General features: G+C 44.8%; 2 protein-coding genes across 2 annotated transcripts in view; both read left to right on the forward strand.

Annotated features, from left to right (window-relative positions):
* Nucleotides 1-213: 213 nt before the first annotated feature.
* On the forward strand, nucleotides 214-10,837 carry LOC130112339 (importin subunit alpha-1-like). The gene is made up of 10 exons (XM_056279665.1): nucleotides 214-445; nucleotides 534-674; nucleotides 1,720-1,808; nucleotides 2,104-2,372; nucleotides 3,208-3,302; nucleotides 3,578-3,841; nucleotides 5,036-5,269; nucleotides 7,310-7,492; nucleotides 8,577-8,726; nucleotides 10,124-10,837. Exons 1-10 carry the CDS (start codon nucleotides 329-331, stop codon nucleotides 10,211-10,213), a joined length of 1,632 nt encoding a protein of 543 aa, XP_056135640.1. The 5' UTR covers nucleotides 214-328; the 3' UTR covers nucleotides 10,214-10,837.
* Nucleotides 10,838-14,199: 3,362 nt separating this feature from the next.
* Nucleotides 14,200-26,439, forward strand: part of LOC130112330 (E3 ubiquitin-protein ligase SMURF2-like) — a 175,763-nt gene continuing 163,523 nt past the window's right edge. Inside the window, exon 1 of the mRNA XM_056279659.1 lies at nucleotides 14,200-14,661. Within this exon, the coding sequence (XP_056135634.1) occupies nucleotides 14,610-14,661 (52 nt within the window). The 5' untranslated portion in view covers nucleotides 14,200-14,609. The remainder of the gene's footprint in view (nucleotides 14,662-26,439) is intronic.

The following is a 26,439-nucleotide window of genomic DNA, read 5'->3' on the forward strand; positions in this document are numbered from 1 at the left end:
GTTTCGGCGACGCAGGAAATGTTGTTTTTTTATGTCTTTGGGTCCGTGGCGTGAGGAAGTAGCGGCCGTGTTGGCTTGCCGGCTCCGGGAGAGACATTTAATGGGCGCGCTTTCGGTTTCCGTGAGCCACATGGCGTTAGATAACAGCTTGCTGGCGCACCAGCCGGCGGAGTTAGCCGGAGGGAGGGAGGGAGGGAGGGCGCGCTAGCCAGCCAGCCAGCCGCTAGCCAGCCAGCTAGCTAGCGGCTGGCTAGCGGCTAATCGCGAATGCTAAAAGAAATCCGCTTGCTCGTGTTAGCGAGTCAGCGGGATACTCGGTTTGTTCATAATGTTCTTCTCATGGTTCTCCACAGATTTGCCCTCTCGTTTTGAAGCCAGTATGCTATCTGCCAACGACAGCGGAGCCCGTCTCACGCAGTTCAAAAACAAAGGGAAAGACGCCAGCGTAAGCTGTCAGTGTGCTATGGCTAGTCGCACGCATGCAGTGTAACGTGTGTTGTGTATTTCTCTCAGAGAACATGTGGTTTCTGCAGGAGCTGAGACGCAGGAGGGTGGAAGTCAACGTTGAGCTCCGGAAAGCGAAGAGGGAGGAACAGATCCTTAAGAAAAGGCATGTCAACAGCCTTCCCGATGAGCCAACCTCTCCGCTCCAAGAAGTGGATCCAAATGCACAGGTACCTAAAGCATCATAAGCACCCAGTCGTATCTGTGCCGCTACTAAGTCATAAGGCAATCTCACCATGACAGATTGGTTTGTGAGGGGTACAGAAGGCACTCTGACAGAAAGATGGCACACAGTGTTTATCCCTTCTAAATGGTCTTCTACTACTACTACTACTACTTTCGGCTGCTCTCGTTAGGGGGCGCCACAGCGGATCATCTGTTTCCATCTCTTCCTGTCCTCTGCATCTTCCTCTGTCACACCACCCACCTGCATGTCCTCCCTCACCACATCCATACACCTCCTCTTTGGCCTTCCTCTTCTCCTCTTCCCTGGCAACTCCACATTCAGCATCCTTCTCCCAATATACCCAGCATCTCTCCTCCACACATGTCCAAACCATCTCAATCTTGCCTCTCTTGCTTTGAGCCATCTCAATCTTGCCTTTATCCTTTCTAAATAGTGAACCACAGAAAATGTGTGAATTGTGGATAAAAATTAAGTGTCCTAGCCAAACACAACACATGTCGGGGAAAGATCAAAATTGAAAAGCTGCCTGCCAGCATATTCCATTCTCAGAGGATTCAATGAGGGCCCTGGCCGTAACTTTTTTTTTTGTGAACAAAACTAAGCATATACACAAGACTAATGATACACTGGTTTTCACACTTAATTTCTACAATGGGTTCTGGTTGACTTCCACAGCAACCTTTTGAATGGCTTTTTCCAGTGACAATGTCTGATTTAGTTGTTTAATAAGCACGAACACTGGCATACAGATTGTGCCAGGTCTCTTTGTCTTTAACTGGTAAATGCATTCTTTGTACACTGGAAAGGAATATAAATCCAGCATTTTTAACTGTGGTTTGAAATATACTAAGCCCATAAACCCACCCTCTATGGTTCTCCAAGCACCTTTAAGCAACCAGTTAGGTAAGTAGCGAAGTACTCCCCAGTTTCATGAACAGGCGAAGCTATTCATATGAATGGCGAAACATCAACTCCACAGTGACTAATGAGTGTTTTGTATTTTGACATCCTCTCCTTGTTGTCTGCAGCCTCCTCAGCACTGGTCAGTGGAGGAGATTGTAGCTGGTGTAAATAGCCAGAGTCTGGATTATCAACTGCACGCAACACAGGCAGCCAGGTAATTTAGTTAAGGAGCAATTTGACCTAGAGGATTTGTTGTAGAAAGGGATTCCAGTACAGTTGGAAGAGGAGTGACATAGCAATTTTTTATATGCTTGCTCCAAGCCAGTTTTTACATGTGTGCATAGGTGGACCTAACAGTTAAGCTCTAATGATAATCCCTTGATTATGTCAGTGCTTTCCTATATTGTGTCACTCCAGCCAGTTGTAACATCACTTTTACGATATTCTTCTGTATTCTTTAAATCTCAGTTTTGCTGACTCTACACGTCAATGTTATTCCCCATATACAGAAAGCTCCTTTCCAGAGAGAAGAACCCACCTATCGACAACATTATTGCAGCTGGCCTCATCCCCAGGTTCGTCAGCTTTCTAGCCCTGTCCGAATGCCCCCCAATCCAGTTCGAGGCAGCCTGGGCACTGACCAACATTGCCTCTGGCACCTCAGAGCAGACCACTGCCGTGGTGGATGGAGGGGCCATTCCAGCTTTCATCATTCTGGTGGCCTCGCTGCACCCTCACATCAGTGAGCAGGCCATCTGGGCCCTGGGCAACATTGCTGGTAGGTGGTATAGTGTTTGTTTGATAGGTTTTGATTTGGAGATTTGCTATCAATGTGGTTAGGAGTCTACAATAATCTTATAGGTAGTGGTGAAGGGGAATAAGCGACACAATATTTATATTCACTTCCCCCATGTTGAGGATACTGATTTTGCATCTCTTGGCCAATTATTTTTGTAGATTTTATGTTGGTGTCTGTTGGCCAAATTGCTTGGGATTTGAGAATGTTGCGTAAATTACGATGTGCAACAATTCCTTTTGCTCCCTGAAAAAGAGAGCCAACATTTTCATGCTCTCCCTCTTTCCACAATCAAGCTTTATTATCTAAAGGTTTATGAAAAGGACAATAAAAAATTATAAAGGGCAGAAGAGAGCTGCGATAGTCTGAGAGGTCAACAACAAATGCTGGAAGTCGGCACTAGATCTCAAACCAGGGGCCCTTTCAAGGGCCAGTATTTAGGTCAAGAAAAACTTGAGTAAAAATGATAAAATTATGCCAAAGGGTGTAGTTGCTCCCATAAGCAATTTGACTTCAATTAAAAAAAAAAAGAAAAAATAAATACAACCCTTCATGAGAATTGTAGGCTGTTTATTTTATTGTCAACCACAAAACATTTGTTATATCTATAAGTATGACAAAGCTGACCACCACAGAGTTTTAATGATGATGTCAAAAAGGTAGTAATTGAATTAACAGGATCAGATTTTGTTTTATTCGTCAAACAAGTTTTCACATACCACACAAGCAATTTGGTTCGATCAATGGAAATTGGTGTGCTTCCACAGTCTTAGAATGTTGATGGATGAGCTTGAATCAATTCTTTGTCCTATCCCAGGTGATTGCGCCAACTACAGAGACCAGGTGATACAACACGGTGGCCTCCAGCCAGTACTGACTCTGTTGATGGGCCTGGACATGGCAGCATTTCCTGTGAGTTCCTTCTTGTATATGTATGAGTATTGGTGGACCAATTTGCAATTGGCTTGATACTGAGCCCTTTTATCCCCACACACGGAGATGTTGTCTGAAGTTGTAGTTTGTAGTGTATGTCAAGAATAATTCACTTATTCGAGTGGTATTTGGACCATGATCCAAAACGTGGTCTTCAGTAGCAAATTCATCAGTGGCAAGGAACAATTTATTCCCATAACTTCTGTATTATCAAACTTTCACATTACACTATTTGGTTTCACCCATCATTTTAGTCTGGATACCTGCGTAATATCACCTGGACACTGTCTAACCTGTGTCGGAACAAGAACCCCGCCCCACCTCTGGTTGCGGTGCAGCAGCTGTTGCCGGCCTTGGTGCGCCTCCTGCACCACAATGACCAGGAGGTGCTGGCTGACACCTGCTGGGCTGTGTCCTACCTGACTGATGGACCCAATGAACGGATAGAAGTGGTGGTGCGGTCTGGCCTGGTGCCCCGTCTGGTTCAGCTCTTGGCCTGTGAAGATCTCTCCATTGTGGTTCGTAGTGCAAGGTTTTTGGTTTTGTTCATGCTCTAGAGTTTGTTCCACCACCGGCAGTGTGGAAGCAATGATTGCCAAGACTATTGGGTCTAAGCTTACTTGCCATTGAAATGTCTGCCACCATTGGTAGAGATTTAGCTGTTGGCTCAAAACTTAGTGTCTCAAAAAGTACCTCACCGTCATCCCCCTTGGATAGTTTATCCCCTGTTCCAAATCCCTTCCCTCAAATTACTCTAATAGGCTTATCTTGCAGGAAAAAAAAATCCATTCTGCTTCGGCTTTTTAAAAAAAATTTCTTTTATGTAAATTCTATTCCTGGCTGTCCTCAAATGTATTACCATTCTAGGGTCACATGCAGAACTCTTGGCATCATTTGTCTGACACTTGCACTATTAACTGATTGCATGTAATGTTTCCAATTTAGGAATCCCAATTTATATCGCCAAGGGTTGCGTTAACAGAATTTTACCGGAATTTAAGTGTTGATGGATAATTCTAAACACCATCAGTTTTCTTACAAAGGTTGCCTTTGTGAGAAAACTGACTTGTATTCCTGTCAGTTCGTGTGCGGATACATTCAAGGAGAGTGAATATTGCACAGCAAAATGTATATACTTGTATAAAAGGGTATATAAGTAACCATCTTTGCAACAGCATCATCAAAACGAGGGATATACTGGTAGCAGATAAGGGGCAAATACCAGGCTAAAATGGAGTATCAGTATCAGATATTTTTTTCCCCAAGAATAAAATCTCGTATCAAGGGCCATGAATAACCTGTCAAAGCAAAATGGCTCGATTTACTGCACATGGAGTCCTGTATTTCATTAATGGTGAAATGGTGGTAAATCTTTCTATAACATTTAGCATTTTTGGTAAGCACAGCCTGAGTAAGGCCTGTTGTAGTGTTGGCATTCTGTGCATTATAATTCACACATACACAAATGCAATGCGAAATATAATATTGGTAAACACAAAAACAAACATGACTGATGGAAAGAGACTGCAACAGAATTCATACCACCCTGATGATGATTTCATATAACGCAACCCCTTATTGCCACTTGCTGTAAATTGCGTTGGGTAAAGGGTGAGCTAGATACCTTAAAATGTAGAATTTATAAAGTTTATACAAGGAACCTCCCATCTAACAGCAGCTGAATATCAGACTCTGTGTCCTTCACCTTTCAGTGTCCTGCCCTGCGATCATTGGGCAACATTGTGACAGGAACAGATGAGCAGACGCAAAGCGTGCTCAGTGCAGGTGCCCTGGCTCTGTTCCCTGGCTTGCTGCGCCACCCCAAGTCCAACATTCAGAAAGAGGCGGCCTGGACAGTGTCCAACATCACCGCTGGCAAGGACAGCCAGATCCAGGAGGTCATCAATGCAGGCCTGGTGCCAATCCTGGTGGAAATCCTCCAACAGGTCAGAGAGAGAAGAGAACGAAAAAGTCTCTCTGCTCATAAATTACCATGAATAGCTTTTTCAGCTGTTTGGATCTAGCTGGAAACTGAGTCACCAATAAGTGAAATGAATTTCATTTTATTTGCCGGTTACTTGGTTGTTCTCGTTTTGTGTTGATATCCTATGAGCAGACTCAGCCCCATTCCTTGCGAGTCAACAACTTGTTAGCTGGATAATTTCAGTGATTTGGAATAGACCTGGTATTTTTTGTTTTGCGAAGCAGTTTTTAAATTTCATCTAACTTGTCACCAGAAAAATGCCCCCCTAAAATCTACTACTACTACTACTACTACTACTACTTTCAGCTGCTCCTGTTAGGGGTTACCAAAGCGGATCATCCGTTTCCATCTCTTCCTGTCCTCTGCATCTTCTTCTGTCACACCAGCCACCTGCATGTCCTCCCTCACCACATCCATAAACCTTCTCTTTGGCCTTCCTCTTCTCCTCTTCCCTGGCAGCTCCATATTTAGCATCCTTCTCCCAATATACCCAGCATCTCTCCTCCACACATGTCCAAACCATCTCAATCTTGTCTCTCTTGCTTTGTCTCCAAACCATCCAACCTGAGCGGTCCCTCTAATATACTCGTTCCTAATCCTGTCCTTCTTCATCACTCCCAATGAAAATCTTATCATCTTCACCTCTGCCACCTCCAGCTCCACCTCCTGTCATCAGTGCCACTGTCTCCAAACCATATAACATAGCTGGTCTCACAACCATCTTGTAAACATTCCCTTTAACTCTTGCTGGTACCCTTCTGTCACAAATCACTCCTGACACTCTTCTTACACCCACTCCACCCTGCCTGCACTCTCTTCTTCACCTCTCCTCTGCACTCCCCTTTACGTTGGACAGTTGACCCCAAGTATTTAAACTCATATGCCTTCATCACCTCTACTCCTTGCATCCTCACCAGTCCACTGTCCTCCCTCTCAGTCACGCATATGTATTCCGTCTTGCTCCTACTGACTTTCATTCCTCTTCTCTCCAGTGCATACCTCCACCTCTCCACCTGCACCCTATTCTCACTACAGATCACAATGTTATCCGCAAACATCGTAGTCCACAGAGAAAAACGCCTCTCTAAAATCAAGCCTATAAACTTGCAGGTTTAGTTGAAGTTGGCTCGATTTAGAAGTTCCTGCTGATTTCCAAAGAAAAATGGTGCATTTTCTTGAAATGTTCACGCTACTACAAATCAGCAGTATGGCGGTTGATCATTATTTTGACTTGTCTACTTGGATTCTCCTATATAGTAAAAGGAAACCCGGGTGTGGTAATATGAGATACTTGAGTTATATTTTAAGAAATCGATCCCACTCCTTCACTGGAGAAACAGTTAGCAGGATGCAAATTAGATTATGATATATGGTGATATATGGCAGACTGCATACGAGTAGGTTAGTTAAGCAACACATGAAGAGCAAGGCCACCATCACAAATATAACTGTTTGCATTGTAGGGGTTTGTACACTAATTGTTTACTCAAATCTTGTTTTGTGCAGAATGTGATTTTGCAAATTCTTAGGACTTCCAAACCAACAAGCATACACTTAACTCTGACCCACTCATCCTTCTTCCTGGTTTCCCCAGCCTAGAAAAAAGGGATAAGCAGCAGAAGATCCATATTATTTTGTAACCCCTCGAACTGAGTTGTTTTCTCTGGCAGCCGTATAACTAAATTTACTTAGGCTGATTTAGAAATGTCGATATAGCCCAGGAGTCTTCCCTATGTCCTCATTGTAACTTGCCCTGGTTAAGAGTATTTGCTTATATCAGTGTTTCTCAACCCAGTCCTCAAGGGCCCCTATCCTGCAGATTTTCCTTGAAACCCTGAATAGGTACCTGTTTGTAGTTATTCAACCAATCAGCAACGAATTATTTCAGCTGTTGCCCGCCTTGCTAAGTGCTATGAGATGATTGGCTGAGTAAGTACAAGCAGGGCTACCTATGCAAGTTTATATATAAATGCCTGGAATGTTATGTGTGATCCCTCTGCAGGGAGACTACAAAGCCCAGCAGGAGGTGGTGTGGGCTGTCACTAACTACACAAGCGGCGGCACCATCGAGCAAGTGGCCCACCTGATCCAGTGTCAAGTGTTCGGGCCTCTGCTAAGCCTTCTGACCGTCCAAGACACCAAGATCGTCTTGGTCATCCTAGATGCCATCAGGAACATCTTGCTGGTGGGTTGATTGTGTTATGACAGTTTGTCAACTGATGCAAAAAAGGTTTTGCAGACATTTTTCTATGTCTCTAAAATGGGCGGTATTATCGATAGCAATTCTCCCCATACATAAGACCAGGGAACAGCTAATTTATTTGTAGATGTAAAGCACAAGTGGCTGATAATGTTTTAAAAGAAGCATATTCTATATAATTATTACTGCTGTTGACACCTAAGGCAAGGGTTAAACATTTGGCCAAAGTAAACTGCAGTAGCCCATCTCCACTTCCCAGAACTGTCACATTGGGCCATGTAGAGCTGAGCTCGTCAACATGTGTTGCTACAGCGACTGATATCTACAGTCCATTACACTCCCCTAACTGCTTATAACGAAAAGTAGTTTGACCTTTAATGTTGTCATTAGTCCAAAGAGTCATCTCGATGGTGCAATAGTTTTGATTCATCGAACACTGACATGTCACGTTCAACCTCAACAATTTCAGTTGATGTCTTATTTTCCAGTTACTTGCATCAACGTCCAGTGATGTCATCTGACAGACCGACCATGGGAGAGATCTCACTGTGCGGTCCCATTTTAATCAGACCGGCACCAGAAGTCAAACCCACGCCGACATTTTTCACATTTGGTTCCTAGAGCCTGCGAGGCTCTAGGAACCAAATGAGTCACAGTTCCTCATTCATTAATGTTAATCAATGAGGAACTGTGACTTTCACAGCACAGTGAAACCATGATTTCCGCAGGTTTCTACAGTGAAGAAACCATACAAGATGCCTTTATTGTTCACATTTACGTATGGAACTGAATGTGAAATGCTTTCATTGACTTTGATATATAATCTTCTCCCCCAGCAAAACTCTGTGTTAAAATCACACCGGAAAATGTGGTTATTGGCTCTTGGGTACAGTAACTACTGCTTTGTGGTAGCTTGAAGAAGGTCATGAAATGAGTAATGGAGATGGGTTGTTGGGTTCGTGACAACTGTCTGAAGTTATCGAAATTATTGTGCAACAGTTTCATTACCATTGTAGGAATTATCTGCACAAACTCATCCCCCACCACCATCCCCATCTCTCTTTTCAAGACGGGAGACAAACTTGGGGAGACTGAGAACATATGCCTGATGATCGAGGCGTGTGGGGGTCTTGACAAGATTGAAGCGCTGCAGTCTCACGACAATAAAGCCGTCTACAAAGCCTCATTCAAAATCCTAGACAAATACTTCTCTTCAGAGGTGAGTTTTGCTGGTAACATCGAGAGATTCCCATACCAGCACATTTTATTTTGTTGAAGTAGGGGTGGGTGATGTTGAATATACTTGATTTATTGCGGCTTGTTCTACGTGGGATGTAGTAAATGACCATATTGCGATCATTGAGTACAAATTGTCATGTAATTATTTTTAAGCCTCTGGCATGAGACTCGCTTTGGCGTTTTGCTTCTCTCACTCTCATATGGCTCCTCCCTCAGACAGAAAAATTAAAAAATCATACATTTGTCAAACACACTCGTCCGCCCACCCAGACCAGTCTCCTGGGCGCGTGTGTGTGACGTAAATAGGTGAGGCGTGTGTTTTTGTATCTGGAGGAAACGGAAAAAGCCTGGAGAGAGCGAAAGAAGTGAAACGCCCAAGCAAGTATTGAGTTCGGAAATGGTAATAGAAGATGGAGGCGGACAAATTGGTTCAGAAAAGAAACGGCATCGGAGCCGTCGTCTGGCAGTGGTTTGGGTATCACAAGGAAGATGTTGAACAAACAACGGTTATCTGCAAAATACGCAGCAAAGCCATTGCCACAAAAGGTAGTGGTATTACAATTTTTTTTCACCGTTTAAAATGCCACCCACTGCAAAATGAAGAATGCCTGAAACGCCACATGTCCCTATCTCCACGCCATTATTTATTTTAATTTCACAGCTGCCTCGTGTGCTGTTGCCTGGTATAAACAAATACTGGTTTGTTAAATTTAGCTTGGTTGTGATTTCCCCCTTTTGCATGCAAGTTTAAAACTGTTCCAATAGAAACCACTAGTGAATATAGACAAGAATGTGTTAATGCAGACCCGTGTTGCAGGGACGACTAGAACCATCATACTGCTGTGATTGTGTGCACCAGAGGGTTATATCGAGCACTGATGAAGCGCTTTAGAGGAGATTTCAAAATATTGAGCTCTAAATCATGTATCGTGATATAGCCTAAAAATATCACAATATTATTTATAGGCCATATCGCTCAGCCCTGTATTGAATACAAAACAGTTGGGAGATTTATCCTACACATGCGCACACACACACACTTTTGTCCCACTTTAATACATGACCAATACTTTACTTGTGCATCCTCAGTGCCTGAGTTATAACCAATACTCTAAAAGAGCTATTAAATTAATATAAAAATGAACGCCGTTTCCATTTTTGATCCACCTCTGATGCTGGATTGGGTTGGTGTAATTAGACTAAACTCAAGAAGACTTGGTTCAGTCATTTGTCTCATTTGACAGAAACTGACCCAGTCCTCAGAGCAGTTTAATCCATGTTTGTGAAACCGTCCCCAAAACTGACTAAGACTTCAGTAATCCTCTTATGCTTCTCCCTTACTGTCCCTCTGTTTAGTCTTTGCTTATGTTTTTTTAGGTGGAAGAGGAAGAGTTCATGTCTCCTGAGACCAACAGTAATGGCTATGCCTTCCGGGTCGCAGACAGTAACGGCACTTTTGACTTGTAAAGTGTTCAGTTTACCTGTTGCAGAAAGGAGACTCATGGTCATGCCTGTTTGCACATGAAACCAATCGTTGGTGTCGGTCGTTATGCAGCCGCACTGGTTTGTAAGGTTGGGACGTGGACACCTGCAGTCAGCAGACTGACGAAGTCACTTATGCCCCCTTTCCACTACATGGTACCGGCTCGGCTCGACTCGCAGTGTTGTTTTCCATTACCGTAACAGTACCCATCAGTGTAGCTGGTCTGCATTGATTTTGGTACCCGCTCCAGTTTTTTTGGTACCTTGACCAGGGTGGTGCCAGAAAAGTGGTAAAGGTTACCAAAATGCCGGTACTTTCCAGTAATGGAAAATGAAAAAGTGGAGTTGAGCCGGTACCATGTAGTGGGAAAGGGGCATTATTAGATGAGTGATGAAACCTTTCTGCCACTAAACGTGGTGTCCAGATGATTCAACTTCCTGTGATTTGCTGACCTGGATTGTTGAGCAGGCGTAAAGACGTTTGACCTGTTGATGTTTTTTACACGGTATATTTTTGTATTTGTTTAACGGGCATCATATTTCATACTTGTACATATCGGTAGAAAGGGAGATAACACACGTTAATGAAGCATTTGTAAATAAATTTTATCAACAAATATCACCGATTTCTTGTTTGTTTGAAATGTTCATGGGGAGGGCAGTGCGACCCTGCAGCCAGTAGGTGTCGCTCTTCCTCTAGTTTGCTGTGAACATGAGCCGAGTTTTGAGTCGTCGTTACAACTCGTCATTTGTAAATTAACACATGCATGAACTTTCCCCCCTTATTTAGATAATTAAAAACAAGTGTGTAGGCCATTAATATTCAGATGCATTGAAAAGTGAATCAGAAGCACCTCACCGAAACAACAAACCAACAGCTAGAAAGCTTTTCATCATTACCAAAGCCTTGTGAATATCCCGTTCTCACATTCGTTTCATTTCACATTTCAGCATTTTCAATTCCCTACTTTATGCTTACGTGCGCTCTCCACCTGTGTTACTTATTTAGCTAACCAGTACTTATTTATTTAACCAGGACTTGTTTTACTTATTTATGTACCGGTACTTGTTGATTTGAAATAGAGATGGTAAAAAATGCAACCATCTAATTGGCTATAATGCAATAATTTCAGGTCTCTGTGAAACAATTTAACAATGACAAGTAGATATATTTATCAATCCTGCATTATATACATTATATATTAAGTATTTCTGTAATTATTTTGCATATAAAAAAATACAAAAAAATAGGAAGAAAATGTATATAAGCAAGGGCTAAATATCAAGAAAAAAGTAGAGACGAGATGTAGAGATGGAAAGAGAACAGGAAAAAGGTGATGAGATTTTTTTAGAAATCGTCCATTGCGTTTTGGAAATTGGTTAACGTTTTTACACGTTTCATTATTTTGAAGATGTGTCACTATTTTGCACATTTCATTATTTTGTATATTTTCATTATCTTGCACGTTTCATTATTTTGCATATGTGTCATTATCTTGCATATGTGTCATTATTTTGCATATGTGTCATTATTCTGCATGTTTCATTATCTTGCATATGTGTCATTATTTTGCATGTTTCATTATCTTGCATATGTGTCATTATTTTGCATGTTTCATTATCTTGCATGTGTCATTTTGCATGTTTCATTATCTTGCATATGTTTCATTATCTTGCATATGTTTCATTATTTTGCATATGTGTCATTATTTTGCATGTTTCATTATCTTGCATATGTGTCATTATCTTGCATATGTTTCATTATCTTGCATATGTTTCATTATCTTGCATATGTGTCATTATTTTGCATGTTTCATTATCTTGCATAGGTTTCATTATTTTGCATGTTTCATTATTTTGCATGTTTCATTATCTTGCATATGTTTCATTATTTTGCATGTTTCATTATCTTGCATATGTGTCATTATCTTGCATATGTGTCATTATTTTGCATGTTTCATTATCTTGCATATGTGTCATTATCTTGCATATGCTTCATTATTTTGCATATGTGTCATTATTTTGCATGTGTCATTATCTTGCATATGTTTCATTATCTTGCATATGTTTCATTATTTTGCATGTTTCATTATCTTGCATATGTGTCATTAATAATTGTCTGTTTTCGCAGAGGCGTTAAAGGGGCGGTCAGCTCAGACAGAAAAAGACGCATAATGTGCGGGGGAGAGTTTCTGTTTATGAATAATAATAAAAAACAGCAAGTAAGTGGGGGGGGGGAATAAACGTTAAATAACACAACTGGCCAGGAGCTGCAGGGTTTATCCGTGTTATTGATCAGTGAACGTGACCGTCTCGTTCTTAATGAAACAAACCCCCCTGCAGAACTGTCAAGGCGTCGATTTGGTTTAGATCACAACAGTTGCTCATTCTGTGACGAACACATTGAAACAACTGATCATCTTTTTTATGAATGCGAGTTTGATAATGCGTTTTGGGAAGATTTGCATGATTGGTTATGGCCTGAATGAGTTATATTCTCTAATCTAACAAAAGAAAAATCTTTTGTTTGGTGTACATGTAAAAGATCCAACACGTGACCTGGCGGTCAACACAATCATCATCCTTGGAAAGAAGAATTATACATGAAAATAGATTCATGAAAACAAAATCCAATTTCTGTATTTTTCATAAGGGGCTGTGTCGTTACTTCTCATCTCCGAGATGTATGGAGAAGGATGCAGTGATACTCTGCTGTTTAGCTGAGTAGCTTGACCTTGCAGAGAGCCCCTAGCTAGCTCTCTCCCCCCTACTGCTTATTTATTTCTGTTGTTAAATTTATTTAAATTGCCATTATTTTTGCCCCCCCCCCATTATAACCCTTGTTGTGCCCGTTTGCTTGTGCCCATTTTAAGCCCGTCTGTTGCCTGGATGACTGTCTAACACCCCGTTTACACTTGGCTTTAAAATGCGTTTTTTGCGATCGGGTCATAAGTGGGCAGCGTCAAATACAAGCGTAAACCACCTCCAAACCGTTTTGTGGACCGGTTACTCAGACCGCTTGCCGAGGTGGTCTGGGACGCATTTGACCACATGTCTTTTGTAGCGTAAACGCTAATGCGTCCCGATGCGTCCCCGGCAGTGACGTAACAGGAACCTACGTCATCAGTGCAGGATGTGGCGGTTGTGTCGGTAACAGCGCGCCAACCTTGTGAACGACGGGGCGAGAGGAGAGAGTGCGTGGTGGGGTGCAGGTGACCCGAGACGCCTGGAGCTCCATGTGGGCCAGAAGACTCGGTCCTGCCAGTCTCGCCAGCTGGACCAGTCCGTACAGGTATAGCAGGGCTTGAAACATCCTCAGACGTTAGCTGTCGTTTTCACTGCTAGTCGGCAAATCTGGCCCTTTGACCTTGTAGCGGAAGTGACGTAGACTAACGACCTCGTCTTCGGAGTAACGAAATGTGGTCGGCAGACGCGGGTGTAAACGGCGGCGTGTCTCGCTGTCCACTTGTGACCCCACCGCCCAAAGCGCGTTTTAACACCAGGTGTAAACAGGGTCCAAGACGCCGTACCGTGCCACTGTGTGTTGTAAATGTGCAAATCATAATAATAATAATGATGATGATTAATAATACGTGTCTGTCTAAATATGGAAATGAAACGAGTTGACACTTGTGTGTGTAACCAGGCGAGGGTGTGTCCGCTCGCGCTGAGGCGAGAGCTCCGCTAAACTTGCTCATTGGTTACTGAGTAACAAAAGGGGTAATTAGCTTGTGACACGGGGCCCGCTGGCGGCGGACGACTCGTTCCCCTGAATACGACTATTGGACGGAGTTCTGGGTTTAAAAAAAGGAGAAGAAGAAACGCGTCTCTTTCCCATCTGGGCGGTGACGTCACTGGGGAGGCGGGTTGCCTGTCAGCCGGACATCACAGAGCGCAGCAGAAACATCATCATCATCATCATCATCATCATCATCATCACCACCGCCGCCACCGTCCAGCCGTACAAATTGCGCAGACGGCTCGCCGGGGCCGCGCACTCTCCCCCGCCGTGCGTCCGGAGCAGAGGCCGAAGCGCTGAGCCGTGCAGCGGTGTGATCGTTCGGGCCACCGGCGGTCAGCTGTGGGGGACGAGGCGCTGCGGGGGGATTTGCCCTCTTTTTTCTGACACGCGCTCCCGCGGAACGTGACCGGCGCGGGGCGCGGGGCGGCTGCACACCTTGCCCCGTGTCCAGCTCGCAGAGGCGGCGGCGGCGGGAGTTCCGCCATGGTGGCGGCATCACGGAGCCTGCTAAGCCGCACCGCTAGCCGGAGGAGGCACCTCGGGAGCCTGTAGTTGTGAGGGGAAGAGTCGGGCAGCCGACACATGTGTTGAGATATCTGTTTTAGGCGTTTCTTCATCGGACGGGAAGGAAACGGGGGAATGTCTAACCAAGGGCTTCGGAGAAACGGCCCGGTTAAACTGCGCTTGACAGGTAAGAGAATTTAAACCCCCCCTCTTCCTCTTCTTCCTCTTCCTCCTCTTCCTCCCTGCCCTGCCGCCTCCTTCCACCCTAGCTAGTAGCACGCTAGCTAGCTAACAAGCTAGCCTACCGTTTGCTGTACTGTTAAGTGTGTGTGTGTGTGTGTGTGTGTGTGTGTGTGTGGGGGGGGGGGGTTGTTACAAACATTTTTTAGCAGCCTGAAGTTTTTCCAACTTGTGTACTTTTCTGTACGTCCCGCTGGCTCGGCTGTACAGGAGTGTACACAGCCTACCCAGCACGCACTCGTGCTGACGTCATGACTGAGTGGCGTGCGTGTTGATTAGTTGGTGGGTTTCTTCGGTCCGGACGGTCCGAACCCCGGTGACCTGCTGTGTGTCTGTAGTTGTCCTGATGGTCCACTACAGTGACCTGCTGTGTGTCTGTAGTTTTCCTGATGGTCCACTACAGTGACCTGCTGTGTGTCTGTAGTTTTCCTGACGGTCCACTACAGTGACCTGCTGTGTGTCTGTAGTTTTCCTGATGTTCCACTATAGTGACCTGCTGTGTGTCTGTAGTTTTCCTGACGGTCCACTACAGTGACCTGCTGTGTGTCTGTAGTTTTCCTGACGGTCCACTACAGTGACCTGCTGTGTGTCTGTAGTTTTCCTGATGGTCCACCACAGTGACCTGCGGTGTGTCTGTAGTTTTCCTGATGGTCCACTACAGTGACCTGCGGTGTGTCTGTAGTTTTCCTGATGGTCCACCACAGTGACCTGCTGTGTGTCTGTAGTTTTCCTGATGGTCCACCACAGTGACCTGCTGTGTGTCTGTAGTTTTCCGGACGGTCCAAACCCCGGTGATCTGCGGTGTGTCTGTAGTTTTCCTGATGTTCCACTATAGTGACCTGCGGTGTGTCTGTAGTTTTCCTGATGGTCCACCACAGTGACCTGCTGTGTGTCTGTAGTTTTCCTGATGGTCCACCACAGTGACCTGCTGTGTGTCTGTAGTTTTCCTGATGGTCCACCACAGCGACCTGCTGTGTGTCTGTAGTTTTCCTGATGTTCCACTATAGTGACCTGCTGTGTGTCTGTAGTTTTCCTGATGGTCCACTATAGTGACCTGCTGTGTGTCTGTAGTTTTCCTGACGGTCCGAACCTCGGTGACCTGCTGTGTGTCTGTAGTTTTCCTGATGGTCCAAACCCCGGTGACCGGCTGTGTGTCTGTAGTTTTCCTGATGGTCCAAACCCCGGTGACCTGCTGTGTGTCTGTAGTTTTCCTGATGGTCCAAACCCCGGTGACCTGCTGTGTGTCTGTAGTTTTCCTGACGGTCCACCCCGGTGACCTGCTGTGTGTCTGTAGTTGTCCTGATGGTCCACCACAGCGTCCTGCTGTGTGTCTGTAGTTTTCCTGACGGTCCACCACAGCGTCCTGCTGTGTGTCTGTAGTTTTCCTGACGGTCCACCACAGCGACCTGCTGTGTGTCTGTAGTTTTCCTGACGGTCCACCCCGGTGACCTGCTGTGTGTCTGTAGTTTTCCTGACGGTCCACCCCGGTGACCTGCTGTGTGTCTGTAGTTTTCCCAAGCATTTTGTGTGGCCAATTGTGTGTCAGACGGGGAAATGTCCCAGCGGGCTTCAGGCCACCCTGTTTGCACCTCTGAAGACTCAGAACAGGTGTCCCCGGTGTCCATGTGTAGCTCACATGAATTGTCACAACATGCTGATAAAGTCGCCTTGTGTACAAGCAGCACTCGTCAGCAGCCCAGGCAAGTGTGTGGTGTGCAGCGTGTAAATGCTGCACCCTGGTACAGGTGTAGCAAAGCTTGCTCCAAGGGTTATGAGATCAGCCATACGCTGGCTTTACAAAACACTACAATCCTGTTTAAACATGGCGACCGTCATGCAAATCCCTAGTTCCAGCATAAACGCCTCGGTGGCTTTTAATCGATACCTCCTGTTGTCAGGCAGAGCTAGCAAGTAGAATATTGGGACAGCTGAGCACAAATAATAATGAACTTTAGAAAACTAAGGGTGAACTGTCGGTTCATAGAGATGAAGTCTGGCTCCTTATGTCTTGTGGGTCTTGCACTTTGCAACAACTGAGACCAGTGTTTTGGCTAGGAGAGAGATGGCAGGCGAGTCACATTGTTTTTTCCTGCACTATCAGGTCACAACAGATTCCTGACCCCTTATGCCTGTCTTCTTCCGCTAGCGGCCAAATCAAATATTTAACCTGGAATAGGACTAAAGCAGAAACTGGTAGAGGTTTAGATTCTCCCTTACATATTAAATGTTTTATTTGGAGTTTGGCAGCAAACCCACTGCTGCTGTTGTTAGTTTTAGCATTTGCAGTGTATTGTACCTTATTTCCAACACTGAGCGTAATAAGACATCTAGGAAATGTTCTACCTTTTTTTATATATATCGTTTAGTTTAAGCCATACCATTCCAGAATTGAAAATTCTACCCCTTCAGCGAAAGGTGTTGTCAGGTGGAACACAAGGTCCATTTCAGTCATGGATAAGATTTGTGGAGTTTCCCCAAATGAAACAAGTTTACAAGTCTTGAAACCTTCCTTGCCTTATTGCCTGCCTACTGCAGATCTTTTTTTTTTCTCTCCATATGGGGAATGGTTTTAAATGGGCTACAATGGCCTTTAGACAGAATCCCAGGAATGTGAAACCTCAGAGAGGAATTGTGAGTCTCTCCAGATCATAGGCACATCCACTGTCTCTCCTTCACCAGAAAGAAGGGGGAGAGAGCAGGAGAGAACGGGAGAGGAAGGAAGAAGGGGGGAAAGAGAGAATGAAGTGTTTTGGAAAGGGTATGGCATGAATGCAAATTCTACACATTGACCCTGTGTGCACAAGCATAGCATGTTTGTCATGTGTGGACCTCATTCATGTGCCCCAGTATGTGTGTGTGCTTGGGCTTTAGCGTTGCGTGTTGGCAGGACTCCCTTGTTCTTCTGACTGCACTGCGGTCTGTACCATAGACTTGCTTCTGTGGTAGATGGAATGGAAATTGGCTTAACCTAAAGCTTGTATCAAAACAAGTTGCTGGTTTGAAACCTATCTGTGCCTCTTTTGAATTTCATGGAATTTCTTCTTTAAGAAGTATTATTTAGCATGGATTCAAGAGATTTTGTCACAAACATACAAGTGCATATAGTGAAATGTTGGTGCGTCAAACTCCCAGGCAGTGCACAATGCAAGTACAAGAAATTATAAAAGCTAAGCTGTAAGCAAAAAATACCAGATATACCAAAATAAGCACAATATACAAGAAGCATACATGCGATAGTTAAACTGGATTGCATTAGTAAGGACCCTATTTACTATTTGGAAGCATTAGCTATTGGACATTCTGCAGTCTAGCATTGGCTGCAGTTGGGGGCATGCTGATTTCAGTAGCATTTTGCAGTAGATGGATCTGGGCCTTACTAATAGTTTTCTCCGATGTCCTTATATAGCCTAATGTTTTTGCAGAACCAAAAACATTAACCACTGCCTGCGCTATCATCAATAACTCTAATGTATGTTGCCTTCTGAGGTTTCCAGCCTGAGGTCAACCAGCAGGAATCTCAGAGTATTTGTTTTGCATGTTTGCTGCTTAGCCAGCTCTGACTTCCAGAGCTCTCAACTCAGCGGCCCTTTATCTAGTGTTGTTCTCAGATGCAATTTTGATAAAGGAACAATGATTATAGTGATGAGTATTTGGTGTTTACTAGGGTTCAGGCATAGCATATGATTTTTCTGGCTGTATTCCTCACAGACCTCTGAGATCAGAGCGTTTCTGTTCTTGACGTTCTCCACCTTGGCACGTTTCGCTCTCACTAGAGCGACAGATTGAGGGAGTCTTTTGTGCCACTGTAGTTATCCATCCCAACCAGGCTCTCCCTTGTCACTGGTTGCATTAAGATTAAAATGTGCACAGAGTGGGCTCACACACCGTGGGATCCTGGCCAGGTTCTTCCCCTGTTTGGTTGTTCTATGCTTGGTTGAAATCCCACCATCTACTTACTCTTGGAAAAAAATTGGCAGACCTCTTGGATCCTTGAAAATGAATGTGCAATGCATGCTCTTTGATGCTAAAATTAAAAGAATTCTTAATACGATTCTGCTGGTAAGCAGTACCTTATATAGCCACCGCAGAGACTGCTGTGAACCACGTACTGTTGTGAAAGCCAACTTCACAGGTGGTTCAGGGAGATGTCAAGTGTTGCTGGTTTTTACTTCATTATAATTTTTTTTCTGAAGACTTAACCTTTACGTTACCATTGAGTCTCGCTGAGATTAAAAATTCCTTTTGCAAGAAAGCCTTGGCCAAGAAATCTGCAGTTTGAGAGACAGATAAATGTTAGACAAAAACAACATCAAAAATTGTACACTTGGCTAAAAATAGTCACACTCATAATAAATTAATATAAAGACAGGATCCGTGAAGATTAAATAGAATCATCAAAGTAAGGACTTTATACAGTACAGACACAGTGCCCAATAGTGTAATCTCTAGACCTCTGTATAAGAGAAGATCCACCAAAGGGAATCAGATCTGTCAGTTTTCCGTTACTCTGCAGTGAGTTCAGTGTAGAGGGAGAAGAATACCCAAAGGCTTTTTTTTACCCAGCTTGGTGTGAGCATGGGGGACAGATATCTGCAAAATGTCTCTCGAGTGTAGACTGTAATTTCCAAGGTTTCTGGACACCCAAGCAAAAAAACAAGACGTGAGCATCCCACAAATTGATTTATAAATGGTTGTATTGGTGGATATGTTTACACATGTACAGCAAGGGCCAGACAACCCTGGCATACAAAGTACAGTAAGATCTCTACAACCAGTAATAAATGTCAGCGCACCATTGTAGAGGGTATCTAACGTGCATCAACTCTGGGCTGGTACCGTCATGTGGAGCAGATCACCAGAACTGAGCAGTGGTGAAGATGTTGCTGAAAGCAGGCTCTTCCCAGCTCCAGAAAACAAGGGAGATTTATCCCAGAAATAAAAACACCCTTTGTTTTAGCTCAAATCACAAGATTTTTTTTTTGGTGATATGTAAAATAAGGCGATTAATTAGGATACTCAAGTAAGTGTAATTTTGAAGCAAACTCAAAATGTCTTTTCTACCTTGTCAGGTTAAATTGTTGGGAAGAATGTGCATGAAAGTTGAAGGTGTTGCTCTTCCTCTCCACTTTCCTTGACTCAGCTGGAGTTGGTGTGTAATTTGCCCAAATTTATCAAAGCCCCCCCACCCCCTGTTTTTATTGCCAGACAAAAAAAAAAAACTACAGTTCTCAAGAGCAGATGTGTCACGTTTTATGCTAGTAAGAATGGATTTAAGAAGGGAGAACCTGGAAGATTTACCTCAACAATTCCCTTCTTCTGTGAGAGCGAGAGAACGTTAAAATAGGTGTGTATGGAGCAGAGAGAGACAAGAGGAATATAGCTCAAACACGCAAGAAAAAAACAAACGCATAACAGTGCATGTTGTTCAACTATTATTGTGTGTTGCATGTGTGTTAATCTGTTTGTATACGCTTGTGTGCACGCTCCTGACCATCTCTCCTTCACCCCAGCGTCTTGTGAAGTTGATCCTGAAGAGTGTGTGTGTGTGTGTGTGTGTGCATGTGTGTGTGCGTGTGCGTGTGTGTGTTGGAGAGGGGGAAAGCCAGGAAGCTGGTGGTTAAGATAAGGAGCTAGCCTGTCCCAGACCTAGCATTACCACTGGGGCATATGCATTCTAGGGAAATGGCAGCGCCCACTGTCTAAAGGCTTTTTCTCAGCGCTCATTAAATACAGCTGTTGGTGTCAGTTTTTATGTGCAAACATTGTTGGTGTCCTCTGAACACAACACGAACACATGTGTTCGTGTTACTTTTACATGCACACGTGGTTGTACACATGCGTACACACACAAATACTTCCATAGGGTGTACTGTCAGCACAAGATGCTGAGGAAAATTAGGCCCCTTGGCCTTCTACAATGTACGGGTTTACATGTTTGTGTGTTACGAAGACTGAGCACTGTAGACTGTGCCCAAAGTGAGAAACCAAATGTGCCACCAGTCATCAGCTTGAGGGTTTTGACTCCACATGGACCATGAAATGATTGAACAGCCATGATTTGCTTTAAAATAACCATCTTGTCCAGTAGTCCACATTTGGAGGTGAAATAGCCCTGAAAACGGGGATATAAGGGGTTTCAGACTGTGCATTTCCTCATTCTGTCTTCAGTTCTTGAACTGGGAGAAAATAGCGGTGAGACTTTGAGTTAGTCTCCTTGCCCTCTCCGACCCACTTCCCCGTTCTCATCTTCATCTTGGCAGGATTACGTGAGTGGTATTAGTGCTGCTCTACAGTCTAGATGGCTACTACACATGATTTGAGGGATAAATTTCTTTAACACATGCAGTCTTTCCCTGAAATATTCAGGGTCGCTTCCTGCATGGGGTCATGTGTGAATGGGAGCAGGGATTGATATTCAGGGAAATCTATACTGCCAATTTCCCACCTCAAAACCGTGCACCGTTTCAGAGAAAATGCCAGTCGCAGGGAAGCGCATGAAAAGGGTTACGTTTGTCTTGTCGAAAGACGCTTTCATGTGGAGTGAGGGAATCAATCACAAGACTCCGCTGATGACGTATTCGGATCCGTGACGGTTGCCTTGCCTCGCGGGTGATTTGGTAACTGCAGTCCAAGTTCTTCTTTTTGGCTGGACCACAACAGCGGGGCCAGCCCTATACATGCTGTTGTCTGTGAGTGAGTGATGGACTTTCACCATTGGTCGGATGGCCAAGTTGGAGTTTCCCCAGGATTGTAGCTGCAGCATTTTGAACCATCTGAAAACTTTTAGTACTAGCATGTGGAAGATCTGAAAACAGAACGTTACAATAAACAAATCTGGATGAAACAAATGCATGTCTCTGCATCAGCCATGGACAGGAAAGACTGAATTTTAGCTATGTTACATAAGTGAAAAGAGGCAGTCTTGGTGATTTATTTAATGTGCTTATCAAAGGAAAGGCTGGGATCGAACGTAACACCAATATTTTTGGCTGCCACACTTTGTGAAATCAGAGTTGTCGATTGTTATCTTTACTTGATCAATTTGGTGTCTGTGTCTGGCAGGGCCAACGACCAGCATCTCAGTTTTATCCCAATTTAAAATTCCTGAATGTAGCTGCATGTGTGAATAGTGAAAATCACTAGCGGGTCCGAACGGTTATGCCAGTAATTTACCAGGAACTATGAGGGAAAAGCACGATAGAAGATTACTCTGGGACATTCACACAGTCTACATGTCAGGGTTCCCTGGTACTTTCTGTCGGGATGGTGGTGTTGCTGCTTACTTCATCACATGGAGGTGTTCCACATGTTTTCAACCAGGGAGGGCTGAGGCTGAACAGTTAGAGTAAACAATGATGGTGACTGATCCATCGGTGGAAAAATGGTGGTCATTCGCATGGCGGTGTGTTTGCTGAGATACATCCTTTTGCTGACAATCTCAACAGAGGCTTGATTTGAAGATCAACAAAGCTCCAGCACAGAGTATTGTGTGTCAGAATTTAATAAAAACTACTGCAATCCCTTCACTGCAAGATTTTGACCTGCACAAATTTAAGAGTTTTGGGGTAAATAAGTTTGTTGAGGCCAAATAATCTCTTTCTGAGCACTCCACCAGAGCCTGTCTGCCTCAAGGATGTGCCATGAGCAGTGATTAAAAAAAATTATTATTATTATTGACTAGTGAACAGTTTTCAAAGACTTTTAATGTCATTTCTATTTAGAGTTTGTATAGCAGGGAGTCACATGAAAGATGAGCGTAAAAATGTGATTTTTAGCTAGTTTGGCAATGTACATGTGAACCCACAACATTTAGCAGTGGCACACAGGGAGGGCGGCACATTAGCTTGAGTATATTGGACAGCAGATAAGCTTATGGTCTTGGTTTTGTCCATGGTATCGTCCCAATATGTCTCCTCTGTTCTGTTGCTTGTTGAGAAGGCCCTGGGGCTTTTCTTGAGTGTCCCTGGAGGTCGTCATTAGACAGGGTCTTTGATAGGGCGATACGATACGTATCACGATACAGGGGTTACAGTTCAATATATCATGATCTATTGTGATACTGTAAGAAAGGTGATATTGTGGCGGACACTAGGGGCTATGCCTCTCACCCAGCAGGGCTGTGAGCTGGGGGCGTGGTTTACGTTCCCGGGCTTTCTGGTGCGAGGTTGTTCCTGTTTCAGTTTGGTTTTGGAGCTGTTCCAAGTTCGTCTGGCCTGGCCACCGCAAGGACGTCAAGAGGTGGGTGGCTGCATGTGTAGCGTGCCAGCGCGCTAAGGTCCACCAGCACACTAAGTCGCCGCTCGAACCGTTTCCGATCCCAGCTATACGTTTCGACCACGTTCATGTGGACCTGGTGGGCCCTCTACCTTCTTCACAGGGTTTTACGCACCTGCTCACAATGGTAGATCGGACCACCAGGTGGCCAGAGGCTGTCCCTCTGTCCTCCACAACATCCTCGGATGTTGCACGCGCGTTTCTTTCCTCCTGGGTCGCCCGTTTCGGCACTCCGTCAGATATCACCTCAGACAGGGGCCCCCAGTTCGTGTCAGAGCTCTGGTCGGCACTTGCGCGATCCTTGGGTGTGCAGGTACACCGCACTACCGCGTATCACCCTCAGGCTAACGGCTTGTGTGAACGTTTTCACCGGTCGCTCAAGGCAGCGCTGCGCGCTGCGCTCTCGGATGGTAACTGGGTGGATCGTTTACCTTGGGTTATGCTCGGGTTGCGTTCGGCTCCTAAGGAGGACCTCGACGCGTCACCCGCTGAGCTGGTGCTCGGTCAGCCACTCCGCGTCCCTGGGGAATTGTTGCCTGGGAGTTCTGCTCCTCGACCCCGTCCGGCCGTTTATCCTTTTTTGTCCGACAGCACTCGGGTTCCAGGCCCCGTTCAACACTGTTTTCCCCGGTCGTTCGTGCCTGCGGAGCTCATGTCGGCTCGTTTTGTTTTTGTACGGCATGATGCTCACCGCTCGCCCCTCCAACCCCCATACGATGGTCCATTTCGGGTTCTTGAGACGGGTCCTAAGGGTTTTGTGCTGGATATGGGTGGGCGTAGGGAGCGTGTCACGCTTGATGGGCTTAAACCGGCGCACAGGGTGGCAGGCGAAGTTGTGTTTCCGGCCCAGGTTCCCCGTCGGGGTCGTCCTCCTTCCAGGACCCCGGCAGTGTCTTCACGGGTTCAGCGTTCTGCTTCTCAGCCGGCTTTGGACTGTGTTTCACCTACTGTTCCGGCTGAGGGACGGCGCAGCCGTTATGGCAGGCTGCTTAAGCCTCCAGTGAGACACTGATTTTCTTTCCAGGACTCCCTTCTGGGTGTTCGGGGGGAGGCTGTGTGGCGGACACTAGGGGCTGTGCCTCTCACCCAGCAGGGCTGTGAGCTGGCGGCGTGGTTTACGTTCCCGGGCTTTCTGGTGCAGGGTTGTTCCTGTTTCAGTTTGGTTTTGGAGCTGAGGAATAAAGTTCAAACTCGCCTTCGTCTCCTGTGTTTTTGCTCATCCTGTTACAATATATTGTGATACTGTGAGAAAGGTGATATATTGTGATACTGTAAGAAAGGTGATATATTGTGGTTTCATAGGCCTGTGTTCTTTGTGCTTATGCTACTTCCTGTCTCAGTTTACGTTGTTGGGTTGGAGTGGAAGAGTCAATTGGCTGAAGACAGATTACAACACTTTTATCTTGCGGTTGTGGGGTTACACACAACACAACTTGTTTGTCACGAACCTTTACATGTAAACAATTAAAAATGGATACAGTGGTTTTGAGAATCGATAAGGTATCACAAAAGATAATATCGCCATACTCGAGTGTATCGATATTTTCTTACACCCCTGGTCTTTGAAGACTGATATAGTTTCTGTTATTGAAGCATAGGTCTGCTAGCTCATTTCCATCTTGCTTACTTTTTGCTTTCTTCCTCCTTATATATAAGTGTGTGTGTGTGTGTGTGTGTGTGTGTGTGTGTGTGTGTGTATATATATACACGTATATACACTCACTGGCCACTTTATTAGGCACACCTGTCCAACTGCTCGTTAACACAAATTTCTAATCAGCCAATCACATGGCAGCAACTCAATGCATTTAGGCATGTAGACATGGTCAAGACGATCTGCTGCAGTTCAAACCGAGCATCAGAATGGGGGAGAAAGGTGATTTAAGTGACTTTGAACGTGGCATGGTTGTTGGTGCCAGACGGGCTGGTCTGAGTATTTCAGAAACTCTGATCTACTGGGCTTTTCACGCACAACCATCTCTAGGGTTTACAGAGAATGGTCCGAAAAAGAGAAAATATCCAGTGAGCGGCAGTTCTGTGGGCGAAAATGCCTTGTTGATGCCAGAGGTCAGAGGAGAATGGCCAGACTGGTTCGAGCTGATAGAAAGGCAACAGTAACTCAAATAACCACTCATTACAACCGAGGTATGCAGAAGAGCATCTCTGAACACACAACACGTCGAACCTTGAGGCAGATGGGCAACAGCAGCAGCAGACCACACCAGGTGCCACTCCTGTCAGCTAAGAACAGGAAACTGAGGCTACAATTCGCACAGGCTCACCAAAATTGGACAATAGAAGATTGGAAAAATGTTGCCTGGTCTGATGAGTCTCGATTTCTGCTGCGACATTCGGATGGTAGGGTCAGAATTTGGCGTCAACAACATGAAAGCATGGATCCATCCTGCCTTGTATCAACGGTTCAGGCTGGTGGTGGTGGTGTAATGGTGTGGGGGATATTTTCTTGGCACACTTTCGGCCCCTTAGTACCAATTGAGCATCGTGTCAACGCCACAGCCTACCTGAGTATTGTTGCTGACCATGTCCATCCCTTTATGACCACAGTGTTCCCATCTTCTGATGGTTACTTCCAGCAGGATAACGCGCCATGTCATAAAGCTCGAATCATCTCAGACTGGATTCTTGAACATGACAATGAGTTCACTGTACTCAAATGGCCTCCACAGTCACCAGATCTCAATCCAATAGAGTGCCTTTGGGATGTGGTGGACCGGGAGATTCGCATCATGGATGTGCAGCCGACAAATCTGCGGCAACTGCGTGATGCTATCATGTCAATATGGACCAAACTCTCTGAGGAATGTTTCCAGTACTTTGTTGAATCTATGCCACGAAGGATTAAGGCAGTTCTGAAGGCAAAAGGGGGTCCAACCCGGTACTAGCAAGGTGTACCTAATAAAGTGGCCAGTGAGTGTATATACGTATATATATATATATATATATATATATATATATATATATATATAAATACATTCTTAGCTTTGTTTCTTTTGACGTGGCTTTGTGTAGCTACCTTGGGCCTGTCTACCATTCGGATGTTTTTCCCCCCAGGACAATGCACAATGTACCAATGTTTTGGGGAGTGAATGAGTGAGAGAGAGAATAGATTTGTATGTATTGTATGCCATTGCTCAGCAGGGGGCATGTGTTTTTGGGGTTGCACTTGATATGCTGGGACATGAAAGCAGCCCCATATGGGACAGCCGTGTGCTGCGTCTGTTCCCCTCTCATCTCCTGTGACCCCTTCACTCGTCTGTCCTTCACTCGTCTGTAACCCTCCCCCAATGTCCCCACTCTCCTCCTGTCCAGTGCTCTTATCTCCAGCCCTCCTCTTGGTCTCACTCTTCTTTTTCTCACCCTCCTTTGCTGTCCCTTCAATATACCCTTCTACTGTAAACATTTCTTGTTGCCTGTAAAATCCATCAAACTA

This window comes from Lampris incognitus, chromosome 5 (genome assembly GCF_029633865.1).
Source record: "Lampris incognitus isolate fLamInc1 chromosome 5, fLamInc1.hap2, whole genome shotgun sequence".
Taxonomy (NCBI): Eukaryota; Metazoa; Chordata; class Actinopteri; order Lampriformes; family Lampridae; genus Lampris; species Lampris incognitus.

Excerpts from the sequence above, each read along its gene's own strand:
- LOC130112339 (XM_056279665.1), top strand. The coding sequence starts at position 329 with ATGTTCTTCTCATGGTTCTCCACAGATTTGCCCTCTCGTTTTGAAGCC. Across the intron at positions 1,809-2,103 it reads CACGCAACACAGGCAGCCAG|AAAGCTCCTTTCCAGAGAGA; the intron begins GTAATTTAGTTA and ends CCCCATATACAG. Across the intron at positions 5,270-7,309 it reads TGGTGGAAATCCTCCAACAG|GGAGACTACAAAGCCCAGCA; the intron begins GTCAGAGAGAGA and ends ATCCCTCTGCAG.